The sequence below is a fragment of the Schistocerca nitens genome, chromosome 1 (assembly GCF_023898315.1).
Source record: "Schistocerca nitens isolate TAMUIC-IGC-003100 chromosome 1, iqSchNite1.1, whole genome shotgun sequence".
NCBI lineage: Eukaryota > Metazoa > Arthropoda > Insecta > Orthoptera > Acrididae > Schistocerca > Schistocerca nitens.
Window position 1 is genome coordinate 1042148916 of NC_064614.1, and position 18202 is coordinate 1042167117.

Sequence of the window (18202 nt, forward strand, 5' to 3'; positions counted from 1 at the left end):
CTACACATCTTCATCAATCTGCATACATAAGTGCAGCAATGAAATGATTCTCAGTTGGTAATTCAATTAGAAACACTATACACAGATATTTGCTTGATTCCCACATTAGAAGTAATTTTAAGAAAACTAAGAATTATTTGATAAAACAGTTGCTCTTTCTCTAAATAATATGCTATTTGAGAGTATATTTCATTATAAATTTATATTTTTAATAGTTACAACTTCAGTCTTAAGCTTCAGAATTATTTCTGCTACAGAGTAAACAAAATATACAAACTTCTTATATATTTCACTTAAATGCACACTCTTATTTATATCACTGTACACTATACATATGGTATGTAATAGATGATATTTACAAGGCAATGATGCTGCTATGCAGCACACCAAATAGTTTTCAGTTTCTAAAAAGTCTTCAAGATAACTTACAGCTACACACTATTTGTTCCCATTTCCAACTCATTCGGTGCCATACCGGAGAATATATCAGCCAAGAGAATGATAATCGAGAAAAATAGAAATGATGGGCTGGTGAAGAATCATTCCTTTTCTACTTAGCCCATCTGATATTTTTCTTAGCTTATATCAACAGTCTCTGTCTGTTGAAGAGGCAATATGTGCAACAAGAGTAAGTAGACAGATATCGAGGAAGCAAAACATGCCCTAATTTCTGTAGTTATCTGTAAACAACATATGTTGTTTTAAAATGACTCATTTCTTCTTCACTTATCAGTAAATTAAAAATATCTCAAAGTAGCACCTATTTAATTTTATGTACTAAGTTGTACTAGAAAGTTGTTATTTGTCAACAGCTAAGTACTAACAGTACCATTTCACTCATTTTGCACATAGACTCTCACAGTTCAATATAGTTTTCAAGGTACTGAAGTAGATTCAGCTGTTATACTTTTCTTATTCAGAATTTATCACTGTGGGGCTGAGGAGCAATCAGTTTACAGCCACTTGTTCCGGACTACACTGCTTAGTCTCCTCCCCCACATAAGGTGATATCATACAAGTGTACCTTGTAGGTGTTGGGGATCAGCCAGAGGGGTTGGGCTGGCACATGGGCCGGGAGACGGAGGAGGCTGACAGCTGTCTACACTGCAGCTGACAAGGCTTGACACATCAAGTGAACTTGGAGTCTGTGCACAAATACCCAGTCCTTGACTATTTACAGTTCCTGAACATCCTCCACTACTTCTCGCACCTGTATTGGTACATATGCCACTGTTACAACTGACACTGATGCCAACACTTCCACTGCCACCTGCAGGGCTGCCACCAACAGAAAGACCAGTTGCTACAGTACTGAGAAGGTTACTACAGCTGTTTTCACTCTGTGAGCTTCCTTCTTCTGGTGGTGTCACCTCTAGACCAATGCTTCCATTCAATGCTATCTTAATGGGGTTGCTATGGTTGGAAGCATAGGAGAAACCTAGGTCTTCTAGGCTGCTTTTTCGTCTTGTGGGACCAGAGGGTGCCAATCCCTGACGCAGGGAGTTTGAACGACGCAAGAGTATATCGTCAGCAACACGTAAGGAGTTGGATCGTGCTCTGTAGCATCCTGCAGGACTGGGACTTGCGGCACATCCAGCAACTGTAGGACTATCTGGAAGGGAAAGGGAGTTTGCTTTTGTTGTTACAAGTGGAGGGGGTCTTGGAGTTGGTGTATAGCCAGACAATCCAATAGTGGAGCCGCGCCGACTACCAGCTGCAGAATTTGCCATCTGTTGTACCAGTTGTTGAGAGCAGAAACTAATATTTGACTTCCGGCGGCTGTTGTGACGTTCAAATGTCTTCTGTGCTGAGAAAGGGCTGGGTCGTACTATGTATCTAGAACAAAAATTAGCTTTGTTAAAATAGATTTAATAAAGGCAATGCATTCTACAAAAAATAGAAAATAAGATGACTCTGAAATTTATTGTTTTGGTCTCAAAAAATTATAGAATTGTAAGAATAGAACAATGGTACTGCAATGTCTCACATATTATGACCACTATTATATTGGAACATGAAAAACCAGTAAAGCACATTTTGCAACAACTATTGAATCATATCAGTGAGTGCTGGAGAAAAGAATACAAACAATATGTGAATGCTGCACAGTACCATAGCCTATATTGCTAACAGTAAACTATAAAGTCCTAAGGGCATGAGAGTGAACAAAGATAGCTTTCTTTAAGCAAAAGCTCCCTGAGGAAATAAAAAAGAAAAATAAAATTACTTCCAAATCATAGTAAACAGAAACCTAAGAGACACATTTCACCAATAGCAAAGCCTGTAAATGGTTTAGCTGATCACAATTAAGTTTTAAATATAGTAAGGAAAATTCTGGTACACTACTAGCCATTAAAATTGCTACACAAAGAAGAAATGCAGATGATAAACGGGTATTCATTGGACAAATATATTATACTAGAACTGACATGTGATTACATTTTCACACAATTTGCGTACAAAAATCCTGAGAAATCAGTACCCAGAACAACCACCTCTGGCTGTAATAACGGCCTTGATACACCTGCACATTGAGTCAAACAGAGCTTTGATGGCGTGTACAGGTACACCTGCCCATGCAGCTTCAACACGATACCACAGTTCATCAAGAGTAGTGACTGGCGTATTGTGACAAGCCAATTGCTTGGCCACCATTGACCAGACGTTTTCGATTGGTGAGAGATCTGGAGAATGTGCTGGTCAGGGCAGCGGTCAAACCTTTTTCTGCATCCAGAAAGGCCCGTACAGGACCTGCAACATGCAGTCGTGCATTATCCTGCTGAAATGTAGGGTTTCGCAGGGATCGAATGATGGATAGAGCCTCGGGTTGTAACACATCTGAAATGTAACATCCACTGTTCAAAGTGCCGTCAATGCGAACAAGAGGTGACCGAGACGTGTAACCAATGGCACCCCATCCCATCACGCTGGGTGATACGCCAGTATGGCGATGATGAATACATGCTTCCAATGTGCGATCACCGCGATGTCACCAAACACAGATGCGACCATCATGATGCTGTACACAGAACCTGGATTCATCCGAAAAAATGACGTTTTGCCATTGGTGCACCCAGGTTCGTCGTTGAGTACACCATCGCAGGCACTCCTGTCTATGATGCAGCATCAAGGGTAACCGCAGCCATGGTCTATGAGCTGATAGTCCATGCTGCTGCAAACATCGTCGAACTGTTCGTGCAGATGGTTGTTGTCTTGCAAACGTCCCCATCTGTTGACTCAGGGATCGAGACATGGCTGCACGATCCATTACAGCCATGCAGATAAGATGCCTGTCATCTCGACTGCTAGTGATACGAGGCTGTTGGGATCCAGCACAGCGTTCCGTATTACCCTCCTGCACCCACCGATTCCATATTCCGCTAACAGTCATTGGATCTCGACCAACGCGAGCAGCAATGTTGCGATACGATAAACTGCAATCATGATAGGCTACAATCCGACCTTTATCAAAGTGAGAAACGTGATGGTACGTATTTCTCCTCCTTACACGAGGCATCACAACAACATTTCACCAGGCAATGCTGGTCAACTGCCTGTTTGTGTATGAGAAATCGGTTGGAAACTTTCCTCATGTCAGCGCAATGTAGGTGTCGCCACCAGCGCCAACCTTGTGTGAATGCTCTGAACAGCATTTGCATATCACAGCATCTTCTTCCTGAGGGGTAAATTTCGTGTCTGTAGCATGTCATCTTCATGGTGTAGCAATTTTAATGGCCAGTAGTGTAGAATGTAGTAAATATTTAAGAGTGAAGAACCACTCAGGGACAAATATGTATGTGTATGTGTGTTTTCCAGCTCAACAAAATATTTATTTCAAAACCTAGCAAGTTTTCTTTTGTGTGCACCTGTCAATGACTCACCACTTCTGCTATTCAGTAAGTGATCTTCTTTGCTCCTATGTTTAACATTAAGTTTTGTAACACATATTTATGTTTTCAATTTTAAGGCTTGAACTACTAATATCGTTGCTACCAAAGTGTTCATCATTTGCAGATGACATTGTGGCTTCAAAGGTCGTAAAGCAGCTGGCAATAATCACATGTAATCAGAAAGACAAGTAATGAAGATTAATTCTGCTACCATTACTTGAGTACAATGCTATGCATTTATAACAGCATACCAAGTGCTTTTGCAAGAAGCCAGTTCCACCTACCTCTCTAGTTGTACAAAACGCTTATCCCAGAACCTTCTTAACTTTCTTTTCATAGGCTGTAAAGGTGCCATCAACGCGTCTGAACCATATAAGGAACTTCAGATTTTAGGTAGTTATGAAGAATTCCTCTGGGGGAGACATGAGGACTTACATCGCACCCTCACACGCTACCTGTTCATGCTCCACTTAGAAATATCCTTCCTAGTATTCTCAAGTCTTAAATCCCTTGCATAGTTCAAATTCACTGATGCTATCTTAATGATCTAGAACAAGTGCCTCATACTTCTAAAAGGCAGTCTCCTAGATGTTGCTCTCCATGTGTATGACAATTCCATAAAAGTCCAACACTTTCCATATCTTCAATTCTTTCCACATTACATACTTGCTTCACCAGCCTTGCTAACGGTGGACAATACCTCTGCTGTGATGAACAACCCCTCTTTCAATATCATTATCAAAACTTTCATAGAAATGGATTACATTCCTTACCTTGTCCATGAGCATATCTACTGTGCCACGCTTTCTCTAGATTGTACTTCTCCAATTACACTCACTCACTGCCACAGAGAACAACTCTGACTCTCTTTGATCATTAAACAATGGCAAGTCCAGGTAGGTACATCAACATTATTATGGTTTAGGACAGACTATTTTTCACCATTATGGTGAATAGCAATCTATCCTTTTCATAATATTGTATCTTTCATCATGGAGTGAAATTAGGAATATCTTCCCCAAAATCTGTTCCATCTGGCGTTTCACCATCTGTCCCAGTACAGTGATGTAGTACTACTCTTCCCAGTGCCTCAACTCATCCATACAGAAGATTTTCTTGTGAAAGCAACTATGTTATATATGAACTTTTCTTTGTGGCATTTTTGGGAAATAGTTGTAGTTGTATACAGTGAGCGTGCATAATTAAACAGTATTTGTCTCTATGGTTGGTCTAAAGAGCCCATCACATATCAGCACAGATGCTGCAGCAAGTGCTGTGCCATGTGCAAACTGCTGTACACAAGTCAGAGTGAAAGGCCCTCAGCCACTCTTAATGTTTTTGTGACTATAGAACGCTTCACTATTAGACTGTGCCTTAATGATTTCATGCTTTTGTACGTTTTACTACATCATACAGTGCATCTGTATTTTCCTTTACGTAGAAGTCAATTAAAATTTGGTTGGTGGGAATTTTAATATTGTGTTTGTGCAACATTACAATATTTTTGGTGGTGAGTGCAGTATTCTACACAGCACGATTTGTTTCATAGTTCACTATGGCCAATATGGCAGTGGAAGCAATTCTTCAATCTCTTGTTGAACAGCAGTGAGCTCTCATCAGCCAGCACCAGCCCTTCTCCATGGCACTAAACAATTTGGCAACTTTGTTAGCACACCAGGGTTCACCGCCATTGACAGACCCCCTCCCCCCTCCATTTCCTCCATATGAAGATACTGTGGGAGAATGGGACGCATAGCGACAACACCTTCAGCAACACTTCCAAGCTTTTGTTGTTGTCAACCCCCATGTGTGCAAGGTTTTCTTTCCCCTCGTGTTTATCATCTTTTGTGTAAGCTAGCTTCTCTGCAGGAACCTGCCAGTCTTTCTTTTGAAGTAATGTATCAGTTGCTCTCTAATTATCATTGCAAACATATTCATGTTATTGTTGCTGATGATGAATTCTACTGTTGTCCAAAGCGGCCACAACAGTTATACAGAGCTTGGGCAGTAGAACTTCATGGACTTTGCCATCACTGTGTATTGTTACTGAAGCTCACCAGGACTGTTATGCTGATTCAATGGTTTGTGATGCTATAATATGCTTGGCCCTTGATAGAGAAGTCTGTAAACACACTTTACAATTTGAAAATCCCTTTCTCTTTGCCCAGCCTTTTGAAGTATCTAGGGAAGGAGGAAATCAAATAGAAGCCTGGTGTGAAGTAGTTGCCATTGCTTCTCCTCCTCAGCCACCATCGGTTAGTTCATGGGAGAGTGGGGTGGGAAGTGGGAATGCCATTATGTGACCATGCAGTCCTGGTCTCCATGTCATGTAACGCAGTGCTGTGGTAAACAGCAGTCAGCAATACTATGGCTGCATGCCCCTCTCCCATCATGCCCTTAGTGCTTTGTTCAGCATGAGCATGCCAAAAGCATTGGACGACATGCCACCATCATAAAAAAAAGGGACATATTGTGTCTGTGTGAAATTCTAAGTCATATTAATCATACATAAATATGGGTGTGAACAGTTTCCCAAGTGATGCTAGTCTAAGACAAACTTTATATTGAAGTACACATTATGGACAAGATGTTAAAAATGCAAGGACACATGGATGCAGTAGTGACTATGTTAAATTCTCAAACCTACGTGGATCTTGGATCACCAGTGTTGTCCCCTGTCCCTTGTTGGTTGGTGAGTCACAACAAACAACAGATACCCATATTAGGGCAGATTTCTACTTCTGTAGTGTAAATCAGTTGTTCGGCCTTTGGGCTTTCTAACATTGAAAACTTATTCGAGTTAGACATCTTAAAAATTTTTGGCTTCTTTATTTCTGACAAAGTGCATCTAGTTTCCTATCAAGTTCCCTACCAATAACTGGATGCTCTCTGCTCAGAATTTTCTGCACTGTTTTTGAACAGTTTATGGTGTGCTATCAATTTCAAGGCTCACATCACATTGAAACTAACAGCGTGCCCCTGTTTTTTTCATGTCTGCTCAACCCCAGCTGTTTTAGGAAGCAAGTCAAAGTAGAACTTGATCAACTTACATCCTTGGGTGCTGTCGCACCTGTCTCCCCTAGTGAATGGTCTACTACATTGGTAATTGTCACAAAAACAACAACAAACCTCTGTCTCTATGGTGATTTCAAAAATTCTCTAATTTCACAATCTATTATTGATACATATCCCTTACTCCATAATGATGAAATCTTTGCTCAGATTTCTGAGGACCAACATTTTTCTGAAATAGACTTGTCTGAAGACTGCCTGCAGCTGCTTCTGGATGATGATTCCAAACATATCCTCAAAGTGAATACCCCCTTCAGGTTATACCAATACCAGTGCCTGCCATTCAGCACAGCTAGTGCCCTTGCTATTTTCCAATGAATTTTGAAGTAACTCACAGTCTCTATGCCAGGATGCATTAACTACCTGGATGATACTGTGGTCTACATTTCCTCAACAGGTGAACACTTGCAGAAACTTTGGGCCTTGTCCATGGTGCTGCAGGCAGCCGATTGAAATTAACTTCGATAAATTGCAATTATTTCAGCTATTTATTGTCTATCTATTTGAAGTCCCCTCAAGCTGTAATGACAGTATGTCAAAACCATTACAGCTTTGCTGTGTCCTAGCAACATCAGAAAGATTGTCTACTACCATAAATATCTTCCTGATGCAGCTGTGATGGCTTAGCACCTTCATGCTCTATTACATAACGGAGCTTCTTTTTACTAATTGACTGCCTGCAAGTGTGTTTTTACCCTACTGAAGCCAAAATAACACTCAGCTCCTTGCTTGTTTACCTTCCAAGCAGACCAGCATCTTGTTTTGGCCACAGACGCCTCCCAGTATGTCCTTGGGGCCCTTGTCTCACACAAATATGCAGACGGTTCTGAACACTTGATTGCATACACTTCAAAAGCCTTGAATCGGTGCAACAGCGCTACTCCCAAATAGAAAAAGATCTTGCTATTGCAGACGCACTCAAAAAATTTCATGTTTTCCTCTTCATCTCTAAATTTCATTTGATTACTGATCATAAACTGCTGGTTTCTCTTTCCCAGCCTTTAGAATCTCTTCCAGATAAAGTGGCCTGTCACATACAGTGTGTCTGTTTTGTCAAACTATACTACGAGATTCACCACAGTGCTAGTTGGTAATGCAGACGCTCTTTCTTCGTTGCTGACTGACCCAATCCAGCATTTCATACAGATGAACTGTTGTGTTTCCATTCAGATGCTGAAGCCCAAAACACGGTGGGTGGTTTTCCCATTATCAGTTCTTGGATTTTGGCTGCTGTCTTACATGAGATCCTCCATGGCTGACCAGATGAACCACTAGACCAAGTGTCAGATGCTTTGCCTAATTATTATGCTCTCTGCCACTGCCTCTCAGTTCTTGAGGATGTATTACTTTGGCTATTGAAGAGTCAGTGCCTTGGGTTGTGATCATGTCTGCGCTGCTGTGAGATGTCATGCACCTTCTCCAGCTGGACCATTGGGGTGTTTCTGTACAAAACTGCTGGCCTGTCACCGTGTGTTTTGGCTGGGAATTGACACTGACATCACGCACGTTGTGTCAGCCAGCCCACAGTGCACCAACCATCAAGTGGCAGCACAGGCTCTCTTACCCCAGGGCCCACCCCACAGTGCCCCTGTGAGCATATTCTTGCTGATTTTGTGGTCCCTTCCTTGTGAGCATATTCTTGCTGATTTTGCGGGTTCCTTCCTTAAGTCCTATTGCCTTGTTGTAGTTGATGGTTTCTCAAAATTTCCTTATGCAGTTTGTTACCTGCCCACATCCATGGCAGCAATAACCATGGCTCCCACAAAGATTTTTTTTTTCTTTTGGAACGATTATCGTATATGCTTGCAACAGACAATGGCCCGCAATTTGTTTCTCAGGATTTTGAAGATTTTTGTACAAAGAGTGGCATTCGGCATGTTATGGCCCCACCATTTCATCCTGAGTCAAATGGGGAGGCAAAGTGGCTGGTCCATACGTCCAAATTCAGTTGAAAAATACAATTTGTAGTCTTCTCCCAAGGAATCCCTTGATAGATTTTTGATCTCCAACAGTTTCCCTCCAGCTGGCGACCATAGCCTGGTGGAGTTGCTTCATGGCCACCAGCCCCTTATGCTGCTTCATCTGCTCTGGCTGCAGCCCGATGACTCACTGACACCTAACTCACAGCAGTTCTGTCTGAGCTCTAGACCTGTGGGTTTGGCTGGCAACTTAAGTAGATACCAGTAGTTGTCCATCATTGACAAGGCCGTGGTCCATGCCTCCTATGACTCCTGTGCCATATTCATTCTGGGTCCCACCACTGCCAGCAGGTGCCTGCCCAGAGGTGGACATGGATATGGCACCTCAATCACTGGTCCTTTCTCATGGTCTCTCGTGGGGGGAATGCCCCATGCCATTCCAGACCATATTCTCCTGTGAAGACTGTGAAGACTAAACCTATACTGTAAGCATACACAATTAAACAGCAAGCACCTCCACAGCCAGCCTAAAGAGGCTGCCTGACTTTGGCATAGATGGCGCAGCAAATGCTGCGCTGTGTGCAGACAGCCATATATATGAGCCAGAACACCAAGCCCTCAGCCACACTAGTGTTTTCATGACTATGGAACACTTTACTGTTAGACTGTGCCTTAGTGATTTCGTTTGTGTGAACTTATAATTATGTCATTGAGTGTGTCTGTATTTTCCTTTATAGAAAACAAATTAAATGTTTGTTGGTGGGAATTTTAATACTGTGTTTTTGCAACGTTATAATAGGTATAGCCCCAGCCAGTTGTTCACTTGTATATATGGCCACCATCAAGCTACTACCAAATAAATGCATGATCTTCCAGTTTCAGAGTATGTTGCTCAGCACGGTTTGGTTATCTTCAATTAAGTCTATGCCACCTCATTTCCTACCCTGAACCCCACCCCACCTATTTCATTCCCCATCATTTTATCTACATTATATGCCAGTGTTCCTTTTTCTACACTGTTTTCTTAAAGATCTGAATACTCTTTCTTCATTTTTCTTTCATTCCCAATGAAAAATCTGAACTGACATTTATACCTGAGTTATTTTACAATGGATGTGTGAACTGGGCACACTACAATATTTTCTACACAGTTCATGGCAGTTTTCAAATTAATTTCTGTCCTTGTAATATTGCAATAATGGAATTTACAGGACTGAAATAACAAACAAAAACAAGAAAAGGCAACTACTGACTTGCATCTTGTAGACGGGTGCACACAATCATGCAATTTTTTAAGCTGTTACATATGTGCATACACAGCCTATCTATTGGCTGCAGGTTATGTCTACCTGCAATCATGTAGGGAACTTATATTTAACTTCTGCTTCTTCCTTGTTATATATGTTTCAATAAATACACTTACATAATATCTCCTTCTTCAAGCTTGAGATCACAGCTTGGGTTGATAATTACATAAGACAAGTTACTCCTTTTCTCACTGACATCATCATAATCTATACTGGGCAGATTTAGGCTTTCCATTCTGGAGCGAACCAAATTTGCAATTTCAGCACGTTCAATCATTTGAGTGTGGTTATCTCGAGCTTCATCCACTAAATTTATGGAACACTGTTGATAGAAACAAGTAAATCATTAAAATAACTAAATGTGATGATGAGTATTGAAGTTCATAGTAAAGACTAATAACATGTTATTTATTTGTATCAAACAATTTACATTCGTAGAATAGTTTTAGTAGTGAAAGGAACGCTTATCACTGCAGGATTACCATAAAATAGTTAAGAAGCAGAAATGTGTTATGATGATTCTAGAATTACAAAATTTTGTTTATTTTCATGCTAATCATAACAGTTAACAAACTGTTATTGGGCTACATATGGTGAATATCTGCTACTAATATCAGTATCATTCAGCATACAGCATTCTATTGTTCAAGCAATGCTACCAAACAAGAAACATACAAATATATTATACATTACCATGCTCTACACCACAAAAGATCAAGTACACATCTAGAAGAGTATAAAAACTTTCAGTACACTGTATGGAACCAAAATAACAAAGTGGCTATTTCTTGCTCAAGAATATTTTGCTATTTTACCACTAGTTTATATGAAAATTTCATTCTTAAAATACTTTCCAGAACAATTCTTGGCATCAGATATAAATGGAAGAGATTGCCTTTCCTGAGCTCATTTTTGGAACTACAAATTTTATGTTGATGCAAATACACAGTATTGCGAACCAAGTCCTCCAACTGAAGAATGTTTCAAATTTGGCTCTAGGAAAATTAAGGTATCATTTGATGGACTTCTGGCATCATTGTGTGACAATACGTGCAACATGAATCCAGTATAATAACCAAAAAACAAACAGTAGTCAAAACAGCAAATTTCTCAAATGTGAAAGTGTACAGTGTTGTCTGGAAAAAAAAAAAAAAAAGTTGTCATCTAAGAAATCAAAATGGTTGTCATCTAAGGACACAGCCATTGTGAAACTGCAAGTGCATGAGTTGGGGCTTCAAACCAGTTACCACCTATATATTCCCATAATTTGACACACAGTAACTTTTTTTTGTGACTCTTCAAGCTTTCCCAGCGGATGTGTTGTAAATAGTCTTCACGAGTTTGCCACTGGATCATGTTGTGCAAATTCCACAATATTTCGTCGGAGCAACTGTCCGACATCTTCAGGTGGTTCAACCTTGCTCATGGCTAGGTACAACTGACAGTATCTGCAAACCGATGCCCCGATGCGTTTGACAAACACAGCATACAGCGCACATGCGGATGAGCCGCTCTGTGATTTTCGGCAGAGGGAGTTTGAATAGGGCAAATCACTGTGCATGTGCGATTTCTGTGGCTGGGCATTCCTCACATGCGTGTTCTAAAAACAGGGCATTGGTGTGCAGATACCATCAGTTGTACCTAGCCGTGAGCAAGGTTGAACCACCTGAAGATGTCGGATAGTTGCTCCGATGAAATATTGTGGAATTTGCACAACGTGATCCGGCGGCAAACCTGTGAAGACTATTTACAACTTTTTTCTGTTTCTTAGCTCCAAAAATGGCTTGGAGGCAAGAGGTTTTTGTTGAATAAAAAGATTATCTGTGATACAAATGAATATTTATGCTGATGTGAGAATAAATTTCTTGGACAAAAACAACATTGAATAGTGCTGGAACAAAAATGCTGAGCTCAACAGAAATTATGTTGAGAAATAAATTTCTCTTTTTAACTGTGTTTCCACAAAACCCTTAAACAACTTGTTTTGTACCAACTAGTGGTGTAACTAATTTTATAAAATTAAATAATTTATCTTGTTTTCCTCTAGGTCATTTGCTCTCAACTTGCCCTCTCTATTTAATAGTCTATAGCTGCTTTGATTTGGGAATTTAAGAAACTAGAGAACAATGATTGGTTGCTCAGAGTATCAACCTAAATTGAAAAATAACTTTATTAATGCCCAGAAATTAAAATAAAGAGACAGAAGAGAAAAGAGGTTGCAAGAACATGAAACGTTAAACCAAGAGGCACAAAAGTGGGAAAGATTAAAAAGGAAATGAGAAAAAGAACAGGGAGCCAGAAAAATCACTATGAAAAATGTCTAGATTGTTCAGCAGAAAATAAAAGTTTCATTGAATAACTACCTATATTTTGGAAAGTTGTCTATAAGGACCCAGCAACAGTGTGCACCACTGAACAACAACTTTCATGAAGAATTAGTTTGAGAAAAATAAAGTCAGGATTAAGATGATACTAATTATGAATTGGAGGGCAGCGTGGAGGGTAAAAATCGTAGAGGGAGACCAAGAGATGAATACAATAAGCAGATTCAGAAGGATGTAGGTTGCAGTAGGTACTGGGAGATGAAGAAGCTTGCACAGGATAGAGTAGCATGGAGAGCTGCATCAAACCAGTCTCAGGACTGAAGACCACAACAACAAGAACAATTATGAATTAATACCAATATCTGTTTTCCAGTGTGGAAGATGGCACTGTCCTGTCAATCTATGCTTCGGGAGGATTATAAAAGACTGCTTTCAAATAATGGAGCAATGGAATGTCATTTAAAAACCACAGTGTTATTGGGAAAAATTGTTTGTGTATTTTTTATCAGTTCAAAACTGAATATCGGGAAATATGACTATGAACAATTTTATTTGCTGCTCATGGAATCAAACTCCAATGGAATAGACTAATGACCTCAGCAGTTGAGTCCCATAGTGCTCAGAGCCATTTTGCTCCAATGGAATAAAATGATGGTTAGTTGGCAACAAACTCAGTTTAAAAAGTGAATGCATTTTAATATAGAAAAGCTGATGCTGAAACATATTTAAATCCAGGAACTGTTATTTCATGGTGAGCTAACTGCACTAAACTGCATTAACAAATGAAAGTGCATGTACTGAAATGAAGATCAGTGCAACAAACTAGACTAAATGTTTATCACTATTGACTCTATCCACACTTGAGTGTCGTGTACTAAAAACAGATTTTTGTATGCAAAAAGTATGGACGAATGTTACATCCACTAACATATCTAGTAACAACTTTGACAAGAAACGTAACATCAATATTTGATCTTATCCAGTTATGAGTTAAGTGGCCAAGTCTAAGAGCTTAATGTGGAAGTTATGACACACCCTTATTTTAAAAACTTTAAATAAATTGTGTAAACATTAAGCTTTTTTGTAAGTGAAATAAAATGCTAAACTTTTATTTCCTACTACAGAATAATACAGCAAGTGGCAAGATAAAATGAAGCAAAATTTTCAAATACGAGATGATGATTATCATTGACTAGTTCTTTACACAATTCACAGTCTGAAAGCTCCACACAATTCACAATCAGAAAAAAAGGTTTCTCATTTCTTAATCTTCTTTTACCCTCCTCCCATTGCTCTATAACCTTAGGAAAATTGTTAAGTATGAATGTCTTGTGTAATACAAGTCTTGATACCTTGCAGTTTTATGAACTTATGAAATAATACCATCTCCAGCAAATTCTTTGTATGCGATTCACCCAACTCAAAAGTTAATTTTATTAAAGCATATAAAATATTTGTGATTAAATGTCAAGAAACAGACAACAAAGAAGCTGTAAATGGGTTTTTAATGTAACTCAACAATTTCAACCTAAGTACACTTATACTAAAGTACCTAAACTGATCTTTTATTTTAGATTTTGTATCTGGAATAGTGATTTAGTTTACAATTCAATGAAAAATTCGTATGGAAATCAAGCTGCAGTACTAATTCAGAATTCAAACAGTCATCCGCATTTGTAGAGGAAAACCAATAGCTCATCTAGCTGCATTAATACAAAGTCTTCAAGCTCTGAATGTGGGCACAACAAAGGAGTTATAGGGCATGCAAAGAATATAATGTACAAACTATGTATAAATACAATGTATTCAGCAAACTCATGTTAAACAGGGGTAGAAAACTAATGACAGTAACAAATATTTAACAGGGGTAGCAAACTACTGATACTAACATCCTTTTCAACTGTCAAGACATGTCTAGAATAATCAGTATTTATTTCTATTGCAACTAGTGTAATAAGTTGGTTTGGTAGCAAAAGTCACTCACATTGTGAATCTGAACAAAGTATATCTTTGTCATTTTAGATTTCTTGCTTTGAAAAGGTTTAATATTCAAAGTTCTTTGTTGTAAAAGGATCTGACACCTAAATAAATTATAATATTATTTGAAATTGAAAACATCCATAAGTAGTTGAATTGGCATCCTTTAATTTTTGTTGATTCCAGTTTATTTATCCTTTTATTGGTGACATTGGTAAATACAAGCAGAGTTTTTATGCAGTTAAACAGATGTGAAACACAGAGTGCATGTGTAGATTCTTAATCAAGACTCACTTAACAACAACAGCACATTTCCTTGTGTATTACAGTCACAGTATAATACCTTTAAATTAGAAACAGATCTTGGATCAGCTTCTGGTCCCAGCAGTATGAATACATTAATAGTTTAAACGTTTCTGTTAGTTGCTCTGAGTAATGAAACATATAAAAATGCAATGTGAAATTTTCTTCAGGGGTTAGTTACTTGAGACCAAACTTATTGAGAATGAAAAACAGTGTAACTGATCTTTCAGACAATTCATATGTCTCATGTTGCACCTAAACAGTTTTATTTGAATGAGGTAGCAGACAAATTAATTACAAATAGTGTAAAATCAAAAAGCAACAATATGAATGAAAGCTGAAAATTTATTCTTAACACACAAATTTAATGAAATTCTATGTAACAATAAAGCAGTAAACAAGACACATAAATCTCAAGTTTGAAGAAAATAAGGTTACCTCTTCATGATATATGATAAAAAATGAGGAGAGGAGAGAAAAATTTATAGAGATTTGGAAAAGTTGATACTGAAAGGTCAGGAGAGACACAAAATAGTGGGCAATAATGGAAGCCAAACAAAGATCTGAATCAAAAGACAGAAAAATTTGTAAACAGTTAGTAAAATGGTGTAAAAGGGAAGGTCATAATTAAGTCAGAGAATAGTTGCCAAGATTGAAGAAAGATGAAGATAAATTGACTTTCTTCTCTGAACATTCACCTATACCCTGCTCATACTTTTAATAACTATTTTATGGATTGTCAACTCCCACACTCTCTGCTTACTCAGCTAGTAGTACAGTAACATATTGGTTTCATACTATGTTTTTCTTGTTAACTCCATATGAGTTTTGCAGACAGTTATGTCTAGTATGTCTTATCAAGAATGAGCTTGGATAGACAATATTCAATGAATTACTAAATTTTTGTACTAATTTTTCACTATCAATATCTCACTTGTAAATCAAATTCTGACGAAGATCGTCGAAAAAGTTCAAGAGGCCATTTAGCAGAAATTCCATGACAGAAATAGTAGCTACCAGTGCTCTGAGACTGTATTTGATATTCAATGTTCTAGTTAAGTTAAACACTATTTTTCTTACTAATACTGTTAATCAAATATTCATTTATCAACAGTGTTAACACACTGGGCTATTGTGGTATAGAAACCACTTGAAAAGAAGTGTAATAATGATTTTAAATCCTGCCTCCATATTCCTTGAATATGAGAAGCTTCACTTTTTTAGAGATCCAAGTATGTGTGAGGATGAAAAAGAAAACAAGCCAAATGTAATAGTACACATGCCAAATGAGATATACAAAACTAATGTAAAAATGGGAAATAGGCAACAATATTGAAGTTATTCTTTTCAGTCTATATTTCTTTTTTATTTTCCCTTGATCTGTTGTGTTAGGGAATGGGTAACTTTCCTTCCATATACTACATCCACACTGGTAGGAATATAAGCATGTTCATTTCTTCTGGGTGTGGTTTTCAGTGCAAGTATAAATTTGAAGAGACAGTAGTACACACGGGAAAATTTATTCAGAAATGAAGCCATTAAAGACAGGTACAGTTGATATTGTTGTTGTGGTCCTTAATCCGACCCTTGTTTGAAGCTGCTCTCCTTGCTAGTTCATCCTGTTCAAACACCTTCATCTCTGCATAAGTGCTGCACCCTACATCCTTTTGAACTTGCTTATTGTAGTCAAGCTTTGTTCTTCCTCTGTAATTTTGATGCCCCTACACTTGCTCCCATTAACCAGCTGACTTCAGATTGATGCATCAGGACGTGTCTTATCAGCTGATACCTTCTTTCAGTTCAGTTGTGCCATAAATTTCTTTCCTTCCCAGTTTGATTCAGTAAATCTACATCAATTGTACTACCTGGTACCTAGTACCTAGCTTGCACTTGTATGTGATGGAGACACTTAACATTTATAATGTCATCTCTCTTGGACACCTATGTGCTACTTACAACAATTTTGTAAGGCCTGCGTGTTATAGGCAACTATTAATATCACCATTGTATGCCTTGATGTTGTAACCTGAATGTGTCCTAAGATCTGATGATGGCGGCTTTAGTTTCGCTGAATCCGGTAATCATGGAATAAAAAGAATTCCTGTGATCTTGGCTACCAGTTTATTGTTTTACAAGTATTACTGAGCTGCACAAGTGGGCGGTTCTGTGGTGTGCAGAGGGCGGGCTCTTACGCTGAGACTGTAATGGGGACAGGGAGGCATAAGATCTTAAGATGGTCATTACTGACTCAAACCAGCCATTGTCGAAGGACTGTATATTGTGATCAAAGACTGGAATAAAAAAAACTTTTTGCTGAGTGTCTTCTCTGGAAACTACCAATAACAGACGATTCTGAATCTTACTTATGACAGAAATTTATTGGATTTAATGGAAACAAGCAGATCAGACTTTCTTTTGAGAAAGTACACACCGAAACTGGAATCAGTAGATACGAGGCAGCAGTCGCAGTGATGTTTACCAGAGTACAAAGTACAGCTAAAATAAGCAGAAAGATTTATATGTTCAGAAATCTAGATAAAGGGACAGAGTGTCTTTTCTCAATGAGGAAGTTCAAACTTTTAGGTCATGGCAGAAGCATATAGAGGAACTATGGCTCACGCTAAAAAGAATAGCTGATGATACACAACATATGGTTCATGATGGGAGGGATCCTCCATGATATGCAGTCACTGCAAAGAAACTTCTAGAGAGACACAGACTGCAGTAGGTATAAAACAAACAACAGGGCTATAGAGTGGTGCTGAATGAAACTTATTTGGCTGTCAGGAGAGCAAAGTGTGAAGTCTTCAATACCTATATTAGCAGAATATAATTGGAAGATCTTTCACATAAAGTATGTTAGCATCACCAAAGTTAGAGACCAGAAACTCATGGACGATACAGGAACTAAAACAAAGAATTCTTGTACCACTGCAAAAATGAGTGGAAAGCATATTGGTGTCAGTGGCTTTGACAAACAGGTGAAGTCACCCCAGTGACTGATGGAATACCTATCAGATTCTCCACTCAATTTGTGGCTGAGTTAGCTTGTCTTTTAACCATAACACACCATAAATCTCTCAAACTAGAAACATGCCCAGAATGTACAGGTCACACCCATCTACAGTACAATATGGGTGGCAGAAGTGACCCACAAAACTACTGTCCAATACTCTAGGACATCTATTTGTTATAGAGTCTTAGAATGTATTACCAGCTCATAAATTATGAGGTATACTGAACAGCATGACATCTGCCATGCCATCTATCATGAATTCTGAAAACATTGATCATGTGGAATGTAACTTGTACTATAGTATCAAACAATATAATTGTTGCATATACAATACAATCATCTTGAAGTAATTTTCAGTATTTTTCAGTAGTGTACCCTTTGAAAGTATATTTTT

At 38.5% G+C, this 18202-nt stretch overlaps 1 protein-coding gene across 1 annotated transcript in view; it reads right to left on the minus strand.

The window, feature by feature from the left end:
* Window positions 1-310: 310 nt before the first annotated feature.
* The window catches only part of LOC126238016 (potassium channel subfamily T member 2), a 1051128-nt gene continuing 1033236 nt past the window's right edge, over window positions 311-18202 (minus strand). The window contains exons 24-25 of the mRNA XM_049947763.1: window positions 10305-10510; window positions 311-1836 (exon numbers count right to left, since the gene is read on the minus strand). Of these exons, the coding sequence (XP_049803720.1) occupies window positions 1011-1836; window positions 10305-10510 (1032 nt within the window). The 3' untranslated portion in view covers window positions 311-1010. The remainder of the gene's footprint in view (window positions 1837-10304; window positions 10511-18202) is intronic.